Source organism: Pseudochaenichthys georgianus, chromosome 12 (assembly GCF_902827115.2).
Source record: "Pseudochaenichthys georgianus chromosome 12, fPseGeo1.2, whole genome shotgun sequence".
NCBI classification, from domain to species: Eukaryota; Metazoa; Chordata; class Actinopteri; order Perciformes; family Channichthyidae; genus Pseudochaenichthys; species Pseudochaenichthys georgianus.
This window is the reverse complement of record NC_047514.1, coordinates 14607133-14621560: the sequence shown is the minus strand read 5'-3', so window position 1 is coordinate 14621560 and position 14428 is coordinate 14607133. Positions and strand designations below refer to the sequence as shown.

The following is a 14428-nucleotide window of genomic DNA, read 5'->3' as shown; positions in this document are numbered from 1 at the left end:
GTACAAGTTATGGCAAAGACAAATAGATGCATACAAGGTACTTTCTAGAAATGTTAATTCACAAAAAAACATTAAATATGCACTCCCAATGCGTTATTTATCAAAGATAGATGAATCAAACCACTATGACCCTGGAACATGATACATCCTAGTTCAGCACTTAAATCTCTAAAGTTCATGAGCTTTGAGCTACAAAAATGAGGTATGCACTACTTTTGAATAAAAAGCTAGCCCATATGGTCAAAAACTGTTCTTACAGTACCGTTACACAGATGCTCTGTACAGCAAAAGGTTTCAAAACCTCAGCCGGTTAAAAATATCTCTCGGCAGTTTGTACCTTTTGCTGAGTTTTTTATGGCAACAAAGGGATAGAAATGTTCACTGACGTGACACAAAACACTGTATTCTTAATGAAAATAATTGCAAAAATCTCCAAATTTAAGTTAAAAGTTGAAAACATTTTGGCTCCACACCAAAGGGAGCGTTCCTCAGTGTGGTCATACTTGTACTTTATCACAATATTACTATAATAATGTTGTCCTACAAATATTTAAGAATATGGAACGCCTTTTATCGCCAACAGGTGGTGCTCTGTATTTCACAGAGGTAGTACCAGGTTTTGACCACAGGGAGGCAGCAGAAACTAGAATTAGTGTTTTAACATTGTTCATGGTGTTCGACTCATCAAAGTATGACACATTCGTCTGCTTCTATTCCTATGTTAGGTCATAATAATAATAATAATAATAATAATAATAATAATGGCAGTAAGCAGTAGTATGCTTATGCTATCAGAAGTTGAAAATGTCATGGCCAGCAGATAACATTACAGCCGAAAATAAGCGGAAACATGTACTTGGAGACAGAATCAAACTCTATTCTCCAATCTATAAAAGAAGCTTTGAATTGTTTGCTCAGTCACCTTGGTTACTGTGTGAAGAGATGCATTTTTATAAATGCAGAAATGCACATAAATAACACTTCAGATCCAATCAGTCCGCTAATTTAGAAAAAGAAAATGAGTTTCTAAAAAACAAATAATTAAGCATGGTTATCAAGGAGTGGAATGTTTAAACTGACCAAAGCAGTTTATTTGACACTAGATGACGATCCTCTAATACTGTTACTGCGCACATAATACCCATTTCTCTGAGCAGTGGGAACCACAGAGATTGAATGATAAAAACATTATTGATCAGAGTCGAATGAATAGATATATTTTGCTGAAAAAGTGACAATATTATGTCTTTATAAAACCAGTCATATCTCTGATGTTCTTATCAACTGTTTTCCTATCATTGAATCTTTGTGATTCCAACAACCACAGCTGTAGGTCTCACATTAACTCTGTATGCCCATCGCGTGCTTCTACAAAACACATCTGACACCAGGGAATACAATCTTGGGTCTGAAAAAAAAATGCTGATTAAGGCATTATATTGAGTCCATATCTGTTTCATGTTACCCCCAGCGAGCTTAAACTCTGCTTGTTTCCCCGTTATATTACCACACACATTTAGAACATAATACATCGAGCAACATTTGACAGGGCACCAACTATTGCACATGAAATTTGTCTTGTTACTAAAAAAATCTTGTTAGTTCACCCTTCAGTGCCGTTTTTAAATGTTGCCTCATCCCTCTTTAATTTCTTCTGCTTTCTTTGACAGGAAGTATTGCAGCATTATTCAACAAGTCCTAGCTGGGAAAACCACCAGGGGGCTCCGGGTCAGGAGACGGGGGGTCGTCCTGGTCGTCTGAAGGCAGATGGACACGCTGCTCGTCCATACGCTTGGCCTGCACCCTCTGGATTAGACTGAAGAAGTCTTCATCAGGCACTGTGGGGGCGTGGGGGCCTCCTTCTGGTGGGGAGCAGCGCTGATCATCAATCCTGGAGGACTACAGGAAAATATTGGAGTGTTGAAGCAAGTGTGACACAATGGGGTTTAATTTAAGCTAATTATATTGGCAACCTCTTCTATTCCCCATACAGCAATCTTACGGATTCATAATACTTATAACTAAGGATCTATGGCAGGGGTGTCCAAACTACAGCCCGCCAACCACTTTGAATCGGCTCTCAGCAAATTAAAAAAGTATGACTTAAGTACAATAAACTTCTGCTTGTCTTATATTGTACTTCTTAAATATATATGTTTAAATATATTACACAGTAGTCATGTGTTAATAAGTTTTCAGATAAATTCAGTCCATTAAAGTTAAAAACATGTTCTAACAAATCTAAGTTGATAATAAAAAATCCCAATAACAAATATACTGTACATAACAAACTTGAAATATACCCTTGATATTTCCTCGTATTATAAGCAATCTGAAGCTTCTGTTTTAAGGAATGAGCTGCTAACAAAATAAATGAAACCCTATGGAGAGCTGTGATGTGTAGGCTTACATCATTTCCCGTATCAAGACAAATGTACCTACATTGGGTTGATCTTTCCAACTTATAACTGAACTTAAGAGGCAATATACCTCACCCCTAGGGAGTGGCCCAGCCCTTCGTATATTTTTCTGTATGTGTCCCTCGTGAAAAAAGTGTGGACATCCCTGATCTATGGGGATTTAAATTTGAGTTCTAGTCATGTTTGAATTGTGGCCTTACCTGGCACTTGATGAGCATGTTGAAGAAGTCATCGCTGGGTTCTTGATGATCTCCCTCACCCACAAGGTGCCCCATGTTGTTATGGGTAATCCTCAGGCCTGGGAGGTTACCAACATTAACCCGCTGGTCATCTAGCCGGCGGCTCTGGGAGTTAGCGATCAAATCGAACAGCTCCTCCGTCTGTGGGGAGGTGGTGATTGACGGATCTAGGAGAACAGAGAAGAGAGCAGTTATTAAACAAGAGGTCATTCATTCTTAAAAATATAAAACAGGTATGCAAACGCTTTCTTTCACTGACCTTTCATCTCATTCAGGGATGCCACGGAGTTGGCAGCGTCTTCTCCATTGTCTCCGTTCTCAGGCTCATCAAAATGGCAACGCTGGTCATCCATGCGGCTGCTTTGGAACTTGCTGAGGAGGTCAAAGAAGCAGTCTTCATCGGAGGGGTCCCGGCCCAGCTTCTGAGGGAGAAGATGTGATTTACATTATGTTCTACCGTTATGCTGAACCGTTACCTAGATCAGAGAAGTGCGATCTGTAGATGACTAAACTCGGTGACAGGAGTGGCGTGAGGGAGAGCATTTTTAAGGTGGCCGGCATGTGAAATCATGGGAGAACTCACATGGGATGGCATTCCTGGTGAGAATACCTTGGCCCAGATACTGAAGGGGTTACAATGTAATAAAATGTCATGTAAAAATAAACATCCCATTTGTATTAAAGTTAAATGGCCCACATAGTGGTGCCTTGTAAGAGCAGATAATCATTTCAACAGATATAGATGAAGCCGCTGATCATGTTATAACTTTAATGGGATAGAATATAAAGGTAACATAATGTATGTACAGAAGTGTCTTTGTTATATTTGTACTGTTTGTTTAAATCTCTGGTTTGTATAGTTGGTCTAATAAAACAAACGTGACTAGGTAACTAAGTAGTCACTGGTTTAAATGTAAACGTCAACTGTTTTGGTTTAAGATTCTGCTAGCAGCTCTGGAAATGAGCATACAGCTCAAATCAATCAGCTGATCAATAATGCAATCACTGGCTGACGGAATGAACTTCCTCACGGCTAGTCATGTCTCGTAGAGCTGCTCTCTGAAAGACGCTCCCTCGAGTGTCACAGTCTGGCTGTGTGTTTAAGCTTTGCAACTGAAGTGGATAACATTATGCATGGAACTGTGTTGAGCTACAAATACACTGAGCCTACAGAGCAGATGTTTGACCAGCGCTACAGAGACATACGGGCAGTCAGACTGAGATGTTTACGATACTGAATGAGAAGAAATCGACTGGACAGCAGCAATGACATTAGTTTTACAAAATAAAAGAGCAAAAATGAACATTTCTGCTAGCTGTTTAAAAAAATCCTTACACTGCGGACTAATTTAATTGTCAGATAACATGAAAACAAAATAATGTAAAAAAAACGTTCATATTTTTTTTTTTTAAATAATAAACTAAAAGTACAGAGAAGTCTGATTTCCTCTATCTTATCCTCACAATTTTAAGGGCTCTGCTTAGAAATGCCTGGGGTCTGTTCCAAAATGGGGTTTAGTAAGAAATCTGTATAACCCTGCAGAGTAAACCCCCCCCCTCAAATCTGAAAAAATAGCAAAGAGTCTTCTTGTGTTTCGACGTTCAACAGAAAACTAAACACATAATTAAATAGTTTCTAAATCCATTTCAAAATAGTTTTCCATTGAGCTTCAAATCTGAGAAAATGAAGAACTTTGAAACCATGAATCTCAAAGCAAGGATAACATCTCCAAAGGTTGTGGCCAAACACTACCTATGCTTAAATTGCAGCACAATAAAGCACGTATTACTTAGTTATCAACGTCTTTACTCTACCCCAACAATATTCACAGTTACATTGTACCATCTGGTCTAGCATATGAAACCTATAACACTAAAAAGTGGATAAAGTTAAAACTCTTACTGTGAAGTAGGTCAGGGTCGACTAACCATTTATTTTACTCAACTCTATTACTATTTCCTCTGCTATGGAGGCTTGTATTGTAAAACCAGACTATGCTTCAGACAAAACAGAACTGACTCTTTCTGAGAAATAAATCCCCATTGCACAAACTACCTGAAAGTAGAGCAACATGTCTATGCGTTGAGAAAAAACAAACAGGTACTTGTTTAATGAAGCCAAAGGAAAATGAAGATAATAACCTGGAGCTTTCCTTGCACTATAGAGTTATTCAAGCGGTAAAACATGGATGAAATATCTTACCAGCAGCACCTCTTCTTTGTCATTTATCAATGGCTCTTTCTCATGTCTCTCTGTGCTCCCTTTCCCCCTCACTGTCCACAAGCCTGACTCACACCTCCTTCTCCCCTACTTTCACCCACCACTTTACTCTCTCTCTTTTTGCTCCCCCGCTGTACTCGACGCCCTCCCTCTAATTTCCTCTCCTCCTGTATCCCTCTATTCCAGCCCCTGTGTGAATCCCTGCCATCCACTCTCTGTCTATCTCTCTTCTCCTGTCTCACTCCCTCTCACTCTCTGTGGCTATGCTGCCGGGCATTTTTGTCCCGTATCGCCCACTGTGGGAAAACAACTCATTATGAGAAGCGGGGGGGTTGACGCTGTGGGGAGGGCAGCAGCTCTGTGATCAAGGTCACGTTATCAACAGGGGGGGGGGGGGAGAGCTGGTCGGCGGACAAATGGGAGGAGGGGAGTGAGTGGGTGGAAAGATGGGTGCAGGGGTACAGTCATGAGGAAATTGCATGCCAACAGTGGCAGCCTGCAGAGATCAACAACCTCCAAATCACAAGAGCTACCAATGTCAGCACTTTAGTGCTTTCTATAGGAAACCATTCACAACGGAGGATATCTCAAAAAGAACCCTTCATGGAGTTATGTTCTCGTTGCACATTAGTCAGCTGTGATTTATAGCAGTTTCTGTCTTTGGCCCCATGCTCTGTGTGTGGATCTGCTCACTTCCCTCTCTGTGTTGTCCAATTAATCAAGTAGGCCAAAGGGGCAGAACAAGAGAGAAAGGAACATGTGATGGTGAGAGAGTGAGAGAGAGAAGGTAGAAAGCGAGTGAGAGAAGTGTGAGGGGGAGTGAGTGTGTGAAAGGAGAGTAAAAGACAGACAGTTTTTTCGACTTTATATCCTAATTGTGCTTTCTAACCTTATACTTTCATATATCTATTACAGATTTAAAAATAAATTAAACTTAAAACCCTTTATCACATGATCGCGTGCTATCCCAATCACCTGCTCAAGCAGTCGTGTAATTAAAAAGTATTACCTATTGTAGCGGTACTTTGTAATGCTTTTTTCAACTGGTGAGTTTGCCGACTTGTTGCCTTACACAAGCAACTTTTTGTCTTAAAGCATGATATCATGCATGTTGCCATTCACTGCATATTTAAGAACCTTTCCCAGAGTTGGTTTCATGCAAAGCAGCATACCTTTGTTTACCAATAAGATGTTTAGGGTTGTTGCACCCTAACATGAACGTGAACTGTGAAAAATGATTTGATGGTTCTAAATCATTGGTGCGTCAATTCATACGTCAATTCCAACTTTCCCTGACGATGTTTTCTTAAAGAAATCACAAGTTCTAGATTTAGGAAAGAGTGGCCCAACAGCACCGACATACAGCTGGCTTCAAAAGATTGACATAGTTGAAAAAGGGTACGCTTTAGTGTCATCAGGATTACCACCATTTAGCTCTCTAGTCCCTCGTGATGATCTATCATCATGCAGCCCGTAATCTCCGCTCATGTGAGCTTGCTGATAACAACAATTAACATTGTCACAGAAGCAATGCATGATTAGGCGCCGTGGGGGAACAGAACTTTAAGGATATAACAGCTGTGAAAAGGTTTATTCATTAAGAAACTAGTTCACATAAAGTGGACCACTGTTTACATTTAATGAGAAGAAACCTTTTATACTGCATCTGACTCCTAACAAAACCTCCTGGGAAATCAAGAGGAATGTGCCTAATTTAATCTCTCTAATTCCTCTCATTTTCTCTTTAAAGCAGAAGCCCTGAAGACATGTTGACAGGGGATGGACAGAACAAACAAAAAGGGACAAAGTAGTAATTCAGCAGTCAGCATTTTAAATCCCTGTGATGCTTTCTAGCAGAAAGATTAAAACCTATTTTCTCAGGCGGGCTCTCAGGGCTGCTGTGAGTGAATTAAAAGACTAGCATATCTTACATTCATGGGAAATGTGAACTGGGGCTGTTATCACATAATTGTGGTGGGCTGCTTAATACTCTGAGACATGAAATAGAATGTAGAGATCAGCAGTCTTTTCAAACACTGACTCAAAGTAGTACTTGAGTTGTGATAATATTGGAACCTGGTCTCAGTGTTATGAGGAATGCTCAAACCTTACATTTCATTATCATGATTATATCCGTTTCAAATTATTTGACAATATGCAAAAAACGTTTTACAGTACAGATAAAAAGGTAGTATGACGGTATTCTGATTGTGATATAATAAGATAATAATAACTAAACTAGAGTGTTAAAAAAAGAGAGATATTGCTAAAGCCAAAAATAGATTTGAAACAAAAAAATTCTGAAATAGTTTTACATCTTGGATTGAATTTAGAGACAGCTACCAGTCAGTTAGCTTATCTATGCACAACGACTGGAAACACCATAAGGAACACACTTGGGTCCGAATAGGAAGCAAATTAGAAAATAAAGCTACTCACTGCCACTGGAGGCGGGACTTGCACTGTGATGTCATCAGTGTCTACGGGAGAGTCCAACCACAGCCTTTCATCTGATGACTGGCTGTCAGGATAGCCTTTTCTCTTGCCTGGCTGCGACAGCTGACTCTTGGATCTCGCGGGTAAACTTTCCAAGTCTTGGTTCTCACCATTCTGCAGTAAAAGAACATATTGTTGGAGCTGCTTCCATCACTCTTTGGGGAGAGGGTGTGTGTGTGTGTGTGTGTGTGTGTGTGTGTGTGGTGTGTGTGTGTGTGTGTGTGTGTGTGGTCTAGCATTACTATACTTGTGGGGACCTACATCTGTTTACATAGTCACGTGTGGGGACTGGCTTCCCTTATGGGGACAAATTGGAGGTCCCCATAAGGGGAATCATTAATTTTAGGGTGAAGACTTGGTTAGGTTTAGGATTAGGGTAAGAGTAAAGGTTAGGGTTAGGCATGTGTTGGTTATGGTTAAGATAAGTGTCCAGGAAATGCATGTAAGTCAATGTAATGTCCCCTGAAGTGATGTATACATGGTGTGTGTGTGTGTGTGTGTGTGTGTGTGTGTGTGTGTGTGTGTGTGTGTGTGTGTGTGTGTGTGTGTGTGTGTGTGTGTGTGTGTGTGTGTGTGTGTGTGTGTGTGTGTGTGTGTGTGTGTGTGCGTGTGTGTGTGTGTGTGTGTCATTTGCTGGGGGGTTTAACACTGCGGGAGTGCAGCGGACAGTTACATTGTCCCAGTTACAACGATTCAATGGAAGCACTGGGTGTAATGAAGACACAATGGCTAAGCTTCATGAGTGCGTGTGTGTGTGTGTGTGTGTGTGTGTGTGTGTGTGTGTGTGTGTGTGTGTGTGTGTGTGTGTGTGTGTGTGTGTGTGTGTGTGTGTGTGTGTGTGTGTGTGTGTGTGGTCTAGCATTACTATACTTGTGGGGACCTACATCTGTTTACATAGTCACGTGTGGGGACTGGCTTCCCTTATGGGGACAAATTGGAGGTCCCCATAAGGGGAATCATTAATTTTAGGGTGAAGACTTGGTTAGGTTTAGGATTAGGGTAAGGGTAAGAGTAAAGGTTAGGGTTAGGCATGTGTTGGTTATGGTTAAGATAAGTGTCCAGGAAATGCATGTAAGTCAATGTAATGTCCCCTGAAGTGATGTATACATGGTGTGTGTGTGTGTGTGTGTGTGTGTGTGTGTGTGTGTGTGTGTGTGTGTGTGTGTGTGTGTGTGTGTGTGTGTGTGTGTGTGTGTGTGTGTGTGTGTGTGTGTGTGTGTGTGTGTGTGTGTGTGTGTGTGTGTGTGTGTGTGTGTGTGTGTGTGTGTGTGTGTGTGTGTGAGCGATAAATCACCTTATCTGAAGAGTACTTCCACAGCTCCACACTGTCCATGCTGTTCCTTTTGGTGAATTTGGGTCTTGCTCCTACAGACAAAATGCATAAGAAAAATAAACATAGCTTATTACATAGCGTTAAAATAACTTGTCTCACAGCTGTAGAGACTCTGAAGTCTTAAATGAAATCACGGATGCAAGGCGCTCTTTGTCTTTTATCATGACAGCACTGGTCCCATGATGTTCAGAAAGGATAATGAGGTTTTAGGCAGACAACCAAACAATCTGTTGAGTTCATTGGACTCAGTTTTGATTGGTTGAATAAGAGTCTGTTTGCCAGCTCCGCACCAGACAGGGAAATGTAGGACACGGGTGTGAGTTTCGCCCCGGAGGAGGGTTCACTCCTGAAAGCAAACATCACACAAAAGCCAGGCTGACGTACCGATAAAGATTATACAGTTCATTCATTCTATGCATTTCAATCATGCAAGTTGGAGGGAATCTATTATAATAGTAATAATGAATCCATGTTATTATGTGAGGATAGTGTTGACAACAGGCTGCTTGAGAATCAAGAAAACATCTTCCTGAGACTGGGGGTTAGGTCAGGAATGTTCTTCTTACCCCAAAAATGTGTACACACCCATCGCTTTCTCTCACATTTAGCCTCAGTTCAGACATTAGAGACCAAAGGTGTCTGTGTTATGTCTGCACTCACCTTAAGTTGGTTTTACATCTAAATGGCCACCATATGTACACAGACAGTACTCCAGTTAGCTTACAAGCCCACATATGTTATTTATGTTAAATATGAACTTAAAAGACCAGAATCTAAATACTAGTGTATGTTGTTTGAACATCTGTTATCATAGGGTTTTGGAGTTTCTTATAGTTGCCAATTTACTAAACCCCTCAGTCAAGTTTTTACATTTGAAATTCCTGATATAAACAATTTCCTAGAGCTCAATGGCTGTTATTTTCTGATCCTATATCTGCGAGATGGGTGAGACAGCTTTGCTTAACCACAGTGTGCAGAGTGCAAACTGGTCAATTTTTTTTTATGTGAATGCAAAACCTAACTGACCGAAAAACACAAATACAAGCACACACAAAGCGTCAGGCTTTTTCCACTGACACACCCTCTCTCTTGAATAACTTGCCTACCAAATCATTTTATGAGAACTTGGAGGAGAGTCAAAAACATATATTATTATTACAGTAATAAATGTTCATTCATTCTCAAATCAGTGGCCCTTTAAAACCAGATTAAAGTCTTATGTCAAAATGGTAGTATTGCTTTAAAAGGTAATGTACTTGTACGTATTGCAGGTACAATTATTGCACTCATATAATTGTCTGCTAAATATGAAGCTGCATCTAATTAAGACTTGAAACATGGGGCAAAAGCTAGTTTGGCGCCATTTGGAGGAAACATTTGCCTTTCAACACCTTTTAAAGCTCAAGACATTTCACTCCTTTCAAATGGAAAAAATGACTTCAAGGGTCACCTTGCATCTCAAACTCTGAACTGGAGGGTGAAAGGTCGCTCTCGTTGACCCCCAGAGACTCCATGAGCTGCTCCACATTCATTCTGGCAGTCAGTTCGCCGTTTCTGTCTCCAATCTGAGGAAGAAATGAAGAGCAGGGACAAAGAAAAACAGATTCAGATGGGGAAAATTAGGTTGATGCTCTTTTGTTTGTTTTTTAGAATAACTGCGAGTGCAAAAACAAACGTCTAAAATAATGCCTCACCTCGTTAGAAATGTCCAGGTGCTTTCGGGCGAAGTGGAGAGCTTGTTTGTGGTTCCCTAAAGACACGTATGCATTTCCTAGACTCCAGCAGGCACGGCCCTCACCAACTCTAATGAGACATGCATACAGACATATGTTAAAAGCCACTCCTGTGCTTATGCTTGTCTGTTTATAAGCATTATACTGTATATTGCTCATTGTACCTATCAGTAAGCTCCTCGGCTATGTACAGGTGTTTCAGGTGGTAGTCTATTGCCTTCTCATACTGCTGCAAAAGAGTGTAGGTGTTCCCAAGGCTATAACAGGCCTGAGCCTCCATCACCTGGTCCCTCAGCTGCCTGGACAGCTGCAGAGTTTTCCTATTGAAAAAGAAAAAAGGAACACATGGATAAAGTGAGAAAAGAAACCTTAAAGATGAAAAAGGTATCAAATAAGTTATTGAGATTAATAACATACATTTTGAGGTGTGTGGGAGTGTTTTGATCATGCATCAGAATTGTGTTTTTTTTCATTTTCTATTTGTACTTGATCAACGTTTTCACTTTGTGCATAATTTGGTTCACTTCAACTTCCCTCCACTAGATGTCAGACTCCCCACTTTCCTCACCTGTAGTATTCTGTGGCTGTGTTGAACTGGCCCAGGAATATCAGGGCATTGCCAAGGTTACTGTAGGCTCTCCGTTCTGCAGCTTTGTCTCCGAATTCTTTGGCTATTGATAATCGCTGTGAATGACAGAACAGAAATGTCAAGTCGAAACAAATTAGCTAAATATATTTCAAACTGGCTCTTAATTTTATGAGGTACATACCAAAAACCATACATCTCATGTAACCGTGCTTTGCCTTGTGTACAAGCAGAGCCGATAAGACAAGTCCAAGATGTGCTGCTGCAGTGCTGCATCAAATCAGCTTCTCTGATTTCATTTAAAAGAAGTGCAACCTCTCCAAGGCACAATGATAGATGTGTAATGGGGAAGCGAGGAGAGCCTGGCTTCTCGAATAAGAAAACAAGTGGTTTACAATGGAGAGAGTGACAGAAAACAAGGGGCGAGAGAGTTTAAAGTCCTGCTTTCCAGTGATTCAACAAGAAACCAATTTCCTCCAATTTTTTTTCCAATAAGATGTCATCAATCTCTACACAATGTGGTCAAGGGAAAAGAGGATTGTGGTCCACTGAAAAACCCACCATGTAGCAGGACTAGCTATATATACACATGACAATACATGAAAGAAGTACTCAAAATGGCTGTGTGTTAGTGAGTCTTGTATTTTGCATGTAATGAATCTGTGCAGGGCAAACCAGGTAACATCTTTCTCAAAAAGAAGTCCTTCAACTGAAATGAACAGCCGTGTAGTCTGACTGCACCTCTGAGCTATTAGCTATGCAAGATGTTTGAACAAGCAACAGTAAATCAAATTGTGTGGTAACCACTTGTTTGCTTATGGGCTTCACATGGCAGACGTGCACACAACAATGCCAAATGTATCCTGGGCTTCAGGGAGGACACTCAGAGATCCCTGGCTAGGACGTCATAGAGCACAGAGCACACACAGAAGCCAACAAAACACCCCAGACCATATTTTAGCGAGCATGTTAATGGGATTGATAAGAAAACCAAATATGAAGAACCTAAAACAGGGACATGGGTTTATATCTGTGAAATTATATTAAGAGGAGATGAAAAATGTTGAATGACCTTGTGTCAAAAAACAATGTTAGGCTGTTCCCTTGGCAACGCAAGGTCACTGTTCCTGCACATCAACATGGCTGATAACTCTTATCGGTGCACTTTAAATATGATGCAGGTAAACACCTTGAATTTCTCACCTGACGATGGAACTTGATAGCTTCGACAAAGTTTCCCAGCAGGTAGTGGGTGTTGCCTAGGTTACCATAAGCCCTCCCCTGAGCAGCTCGGTCTCCAAGTTCTTTGACCAAACACAAGTTCATCCTACAGAGAGAAGTAAAACATAAGAAACTAAGTTGCAGCATGTCAATTATGTTAAAGTAAATGTTATTATATATGTTAACATTAGACAATAGCTTAATATACAACCCAGTCTCACGGCATTTCGTGTTATAGTCACGAAATACATTTTCACCAACACGATTTTCCCCTTTTTTTTTTTCGTGTCACACAGAACGATTTTAAAAGCAATGTATTTCTATTGGTAGTATGTTTTGTGCCTGCACCACGTCTTTTTGTCCAGTCGGGTCTTGGAAGACTGGAAGCTGTGTGGTTCATAAAAACATTTTCTTACTCAATATCAAGCCACGATTATTGTTTTTATTTTAAATCGTATAATGTCGGCCTTTTTTTGCCATCCGTGAGGAAAAATAAATGGGGCTCAGAATACTGAAATCTTTATTTTTTAAATATTTGTTTCCTTCTAATTTCTTATTATTTGGTGCAGGCACGAAACATACTACCAATAGAAATACATTGCTTCTAAAATCATTCTGTGTGACACGAATAAAATGGGAAAATCGTGTTGGTGAACACGAATCAATAGATTACATTGCGTGACTATAACTATAGGTTACTTACGTAACCCCAGTCCTCAGAGTAACATGAAGTGAGATGTCTCACTATGGGATGCGCCTCATCGCGGAGCAAACAGAAGCATTAATCTCATTACGCCAATCCTGATTGGTGATCTTGACGTCAGCGTCAGGGGAAATCACCCCCTATAACAGGGGTGTCAAACTCAATTTCTTCGGGGGCCACATTAGCATTATTGTTGCACTCAAAGGGCCAGTTGTAACTTTAAGACTATATATAAATACATATATAAATATTTAATATATATAAAATAATGTATTATATATTACATTATTGCCTCTGCATTGGATTATTATCGGATAGGGTAATAACTTCATAATTAACTATACGTCTGAAAGCAGAAGTCTAGGGCAAATCATCGCAAGTCTCTTCACTGAGAATGTCACAAAATGATTTAAAAAAAAAAGAATATTTTGAAGAAAAAAAGTCAAATTCTGAGAAAAAAGTCAAATTTGAGATGCATTGTGGGATATGTAGTTTATGGGCAACGTGCTTCTGTAAATCGGCATGTAACCGTATAATAAAAATATTATATCCTTTGCAAGCTCTTGTGGGGCCATATTAAATGAAGTCGCGGGCCGGATTTGGCCCCCGGGCCTTGAGTTTGACACCCCTGCCCTATAAGTAGCTTGCGCCACAACGCATGCGTCATTCAAAATAAGCACCTCTTCTCACATCTCACAGACATCTCACTTCATGTTACTCTGAGCACTGGGGTTACGTAAGTAACCTATAGTTCTCATTCATAACACTCCGTTCGATGTCTCACTATGGGAAATTGTAGCTCCCGTATTGCCAGACGAGCTTATCTCGAAAATCGCCAACCGATCAGAATTTTAACAGGTAGGACTCCGACTCAACCAGGTGCCCAGCACTGCTTGAGTCAACCTGGGAGTAGAACGCCCAGACTGTTAAAAGGCGGACACAAGTGAGAAGCGAGTAACAGCTCGCCGCTTGCACCAATGTCTTGAAAGGGAGACATCCTGAACAGAGACCAGGATGCCGCCAGACCCTGAGTCAAGAGAAAAACTTGCGAACCCGAGGGTGCCTGCGAGCACTGACTTGTACGGGCCCCACAGCAATTGCCTCCACAATCCAGTGGGAGAGCCGTTGCTTAGTAACAGGCTTACCCTTGTGAGGGTTAGCCCAGGACACGAAGAGTTGGTCATTAAGACGAAGCTCTTTTGATCTGTCCATATATGTGTGTAAAGCCCGGACTGGACACAACAGATCCTGCTGCTGCCCCCCGGAGGAAACCAGTGGCGGAGGAAATGCCTCAATGTCAATTGGGGTACACGAACCAACCACCTTTGGTGTAAAGGCAGGGTTGGGCTTCAACAACACTCTCGTTTGCCCTGGGGCGAACTGAGTGCATGGGGGATGTACAGTATGAATATCGCTGACCCGCTTGGCGGATGCCAGGGCCAGTAACGGAGCGTCCACACTCCAGCTTCAAATAAA

At 40.9% G+C, this 14428-nt stretch overlaps 1 protein-coding gene across 2 annotated transcripts in view; it reads right to left on the bottom strand.

The window, feature by feature from the left end:
- Positions 1-1023: 1023 nt before the first annotated feature.
- gpsm1b (G protein signaling modulator 1b) overlaps positions 1024-14428 on the bottom strand; it is a 29981-nt gene continuing 16576 nt past the window's right edge. The window contains exons 5-14 of one of the 2 annotated variants that reach the window (XM_034095443.1): positions 12232-12355; positions 11011-11126; positions 10607-10762; positions 10404-10512; positions 10160-10274; positions 8671-8741; positions 7320-7490; positions 2919-3081; positions 2621-2826; positions 1024-1899 (exon numbers count right to left, since the gene is read on the bottom strand). In XM_034095443.1, the coding sequence (XP_033951334.1) occupies positions 1699-1899; positions 2621-2826; positions 2919-3081; positions 7320-7490; positions 8671-8741; positions 10160-10274; positions 10404-10512; positions 10607-10762; positions 11011-11126; positions 12232-12355 (1432 nt within the window). In that variant the 3' untranslated portion in view covers positions 1024-1698. The remainder of the gene's footprint in view (positions 1900-2620; positions 2827-2918; positions 3082-7319; positions 7491-8670; positions 8742-10159; positions 10275-10403; positions 10513-10606; positions 10763-11010; positions 11127-12231; positions 12356-14428) is intronic. The other variant, XM_034095444.1, reaches the window with a different exon arrangement.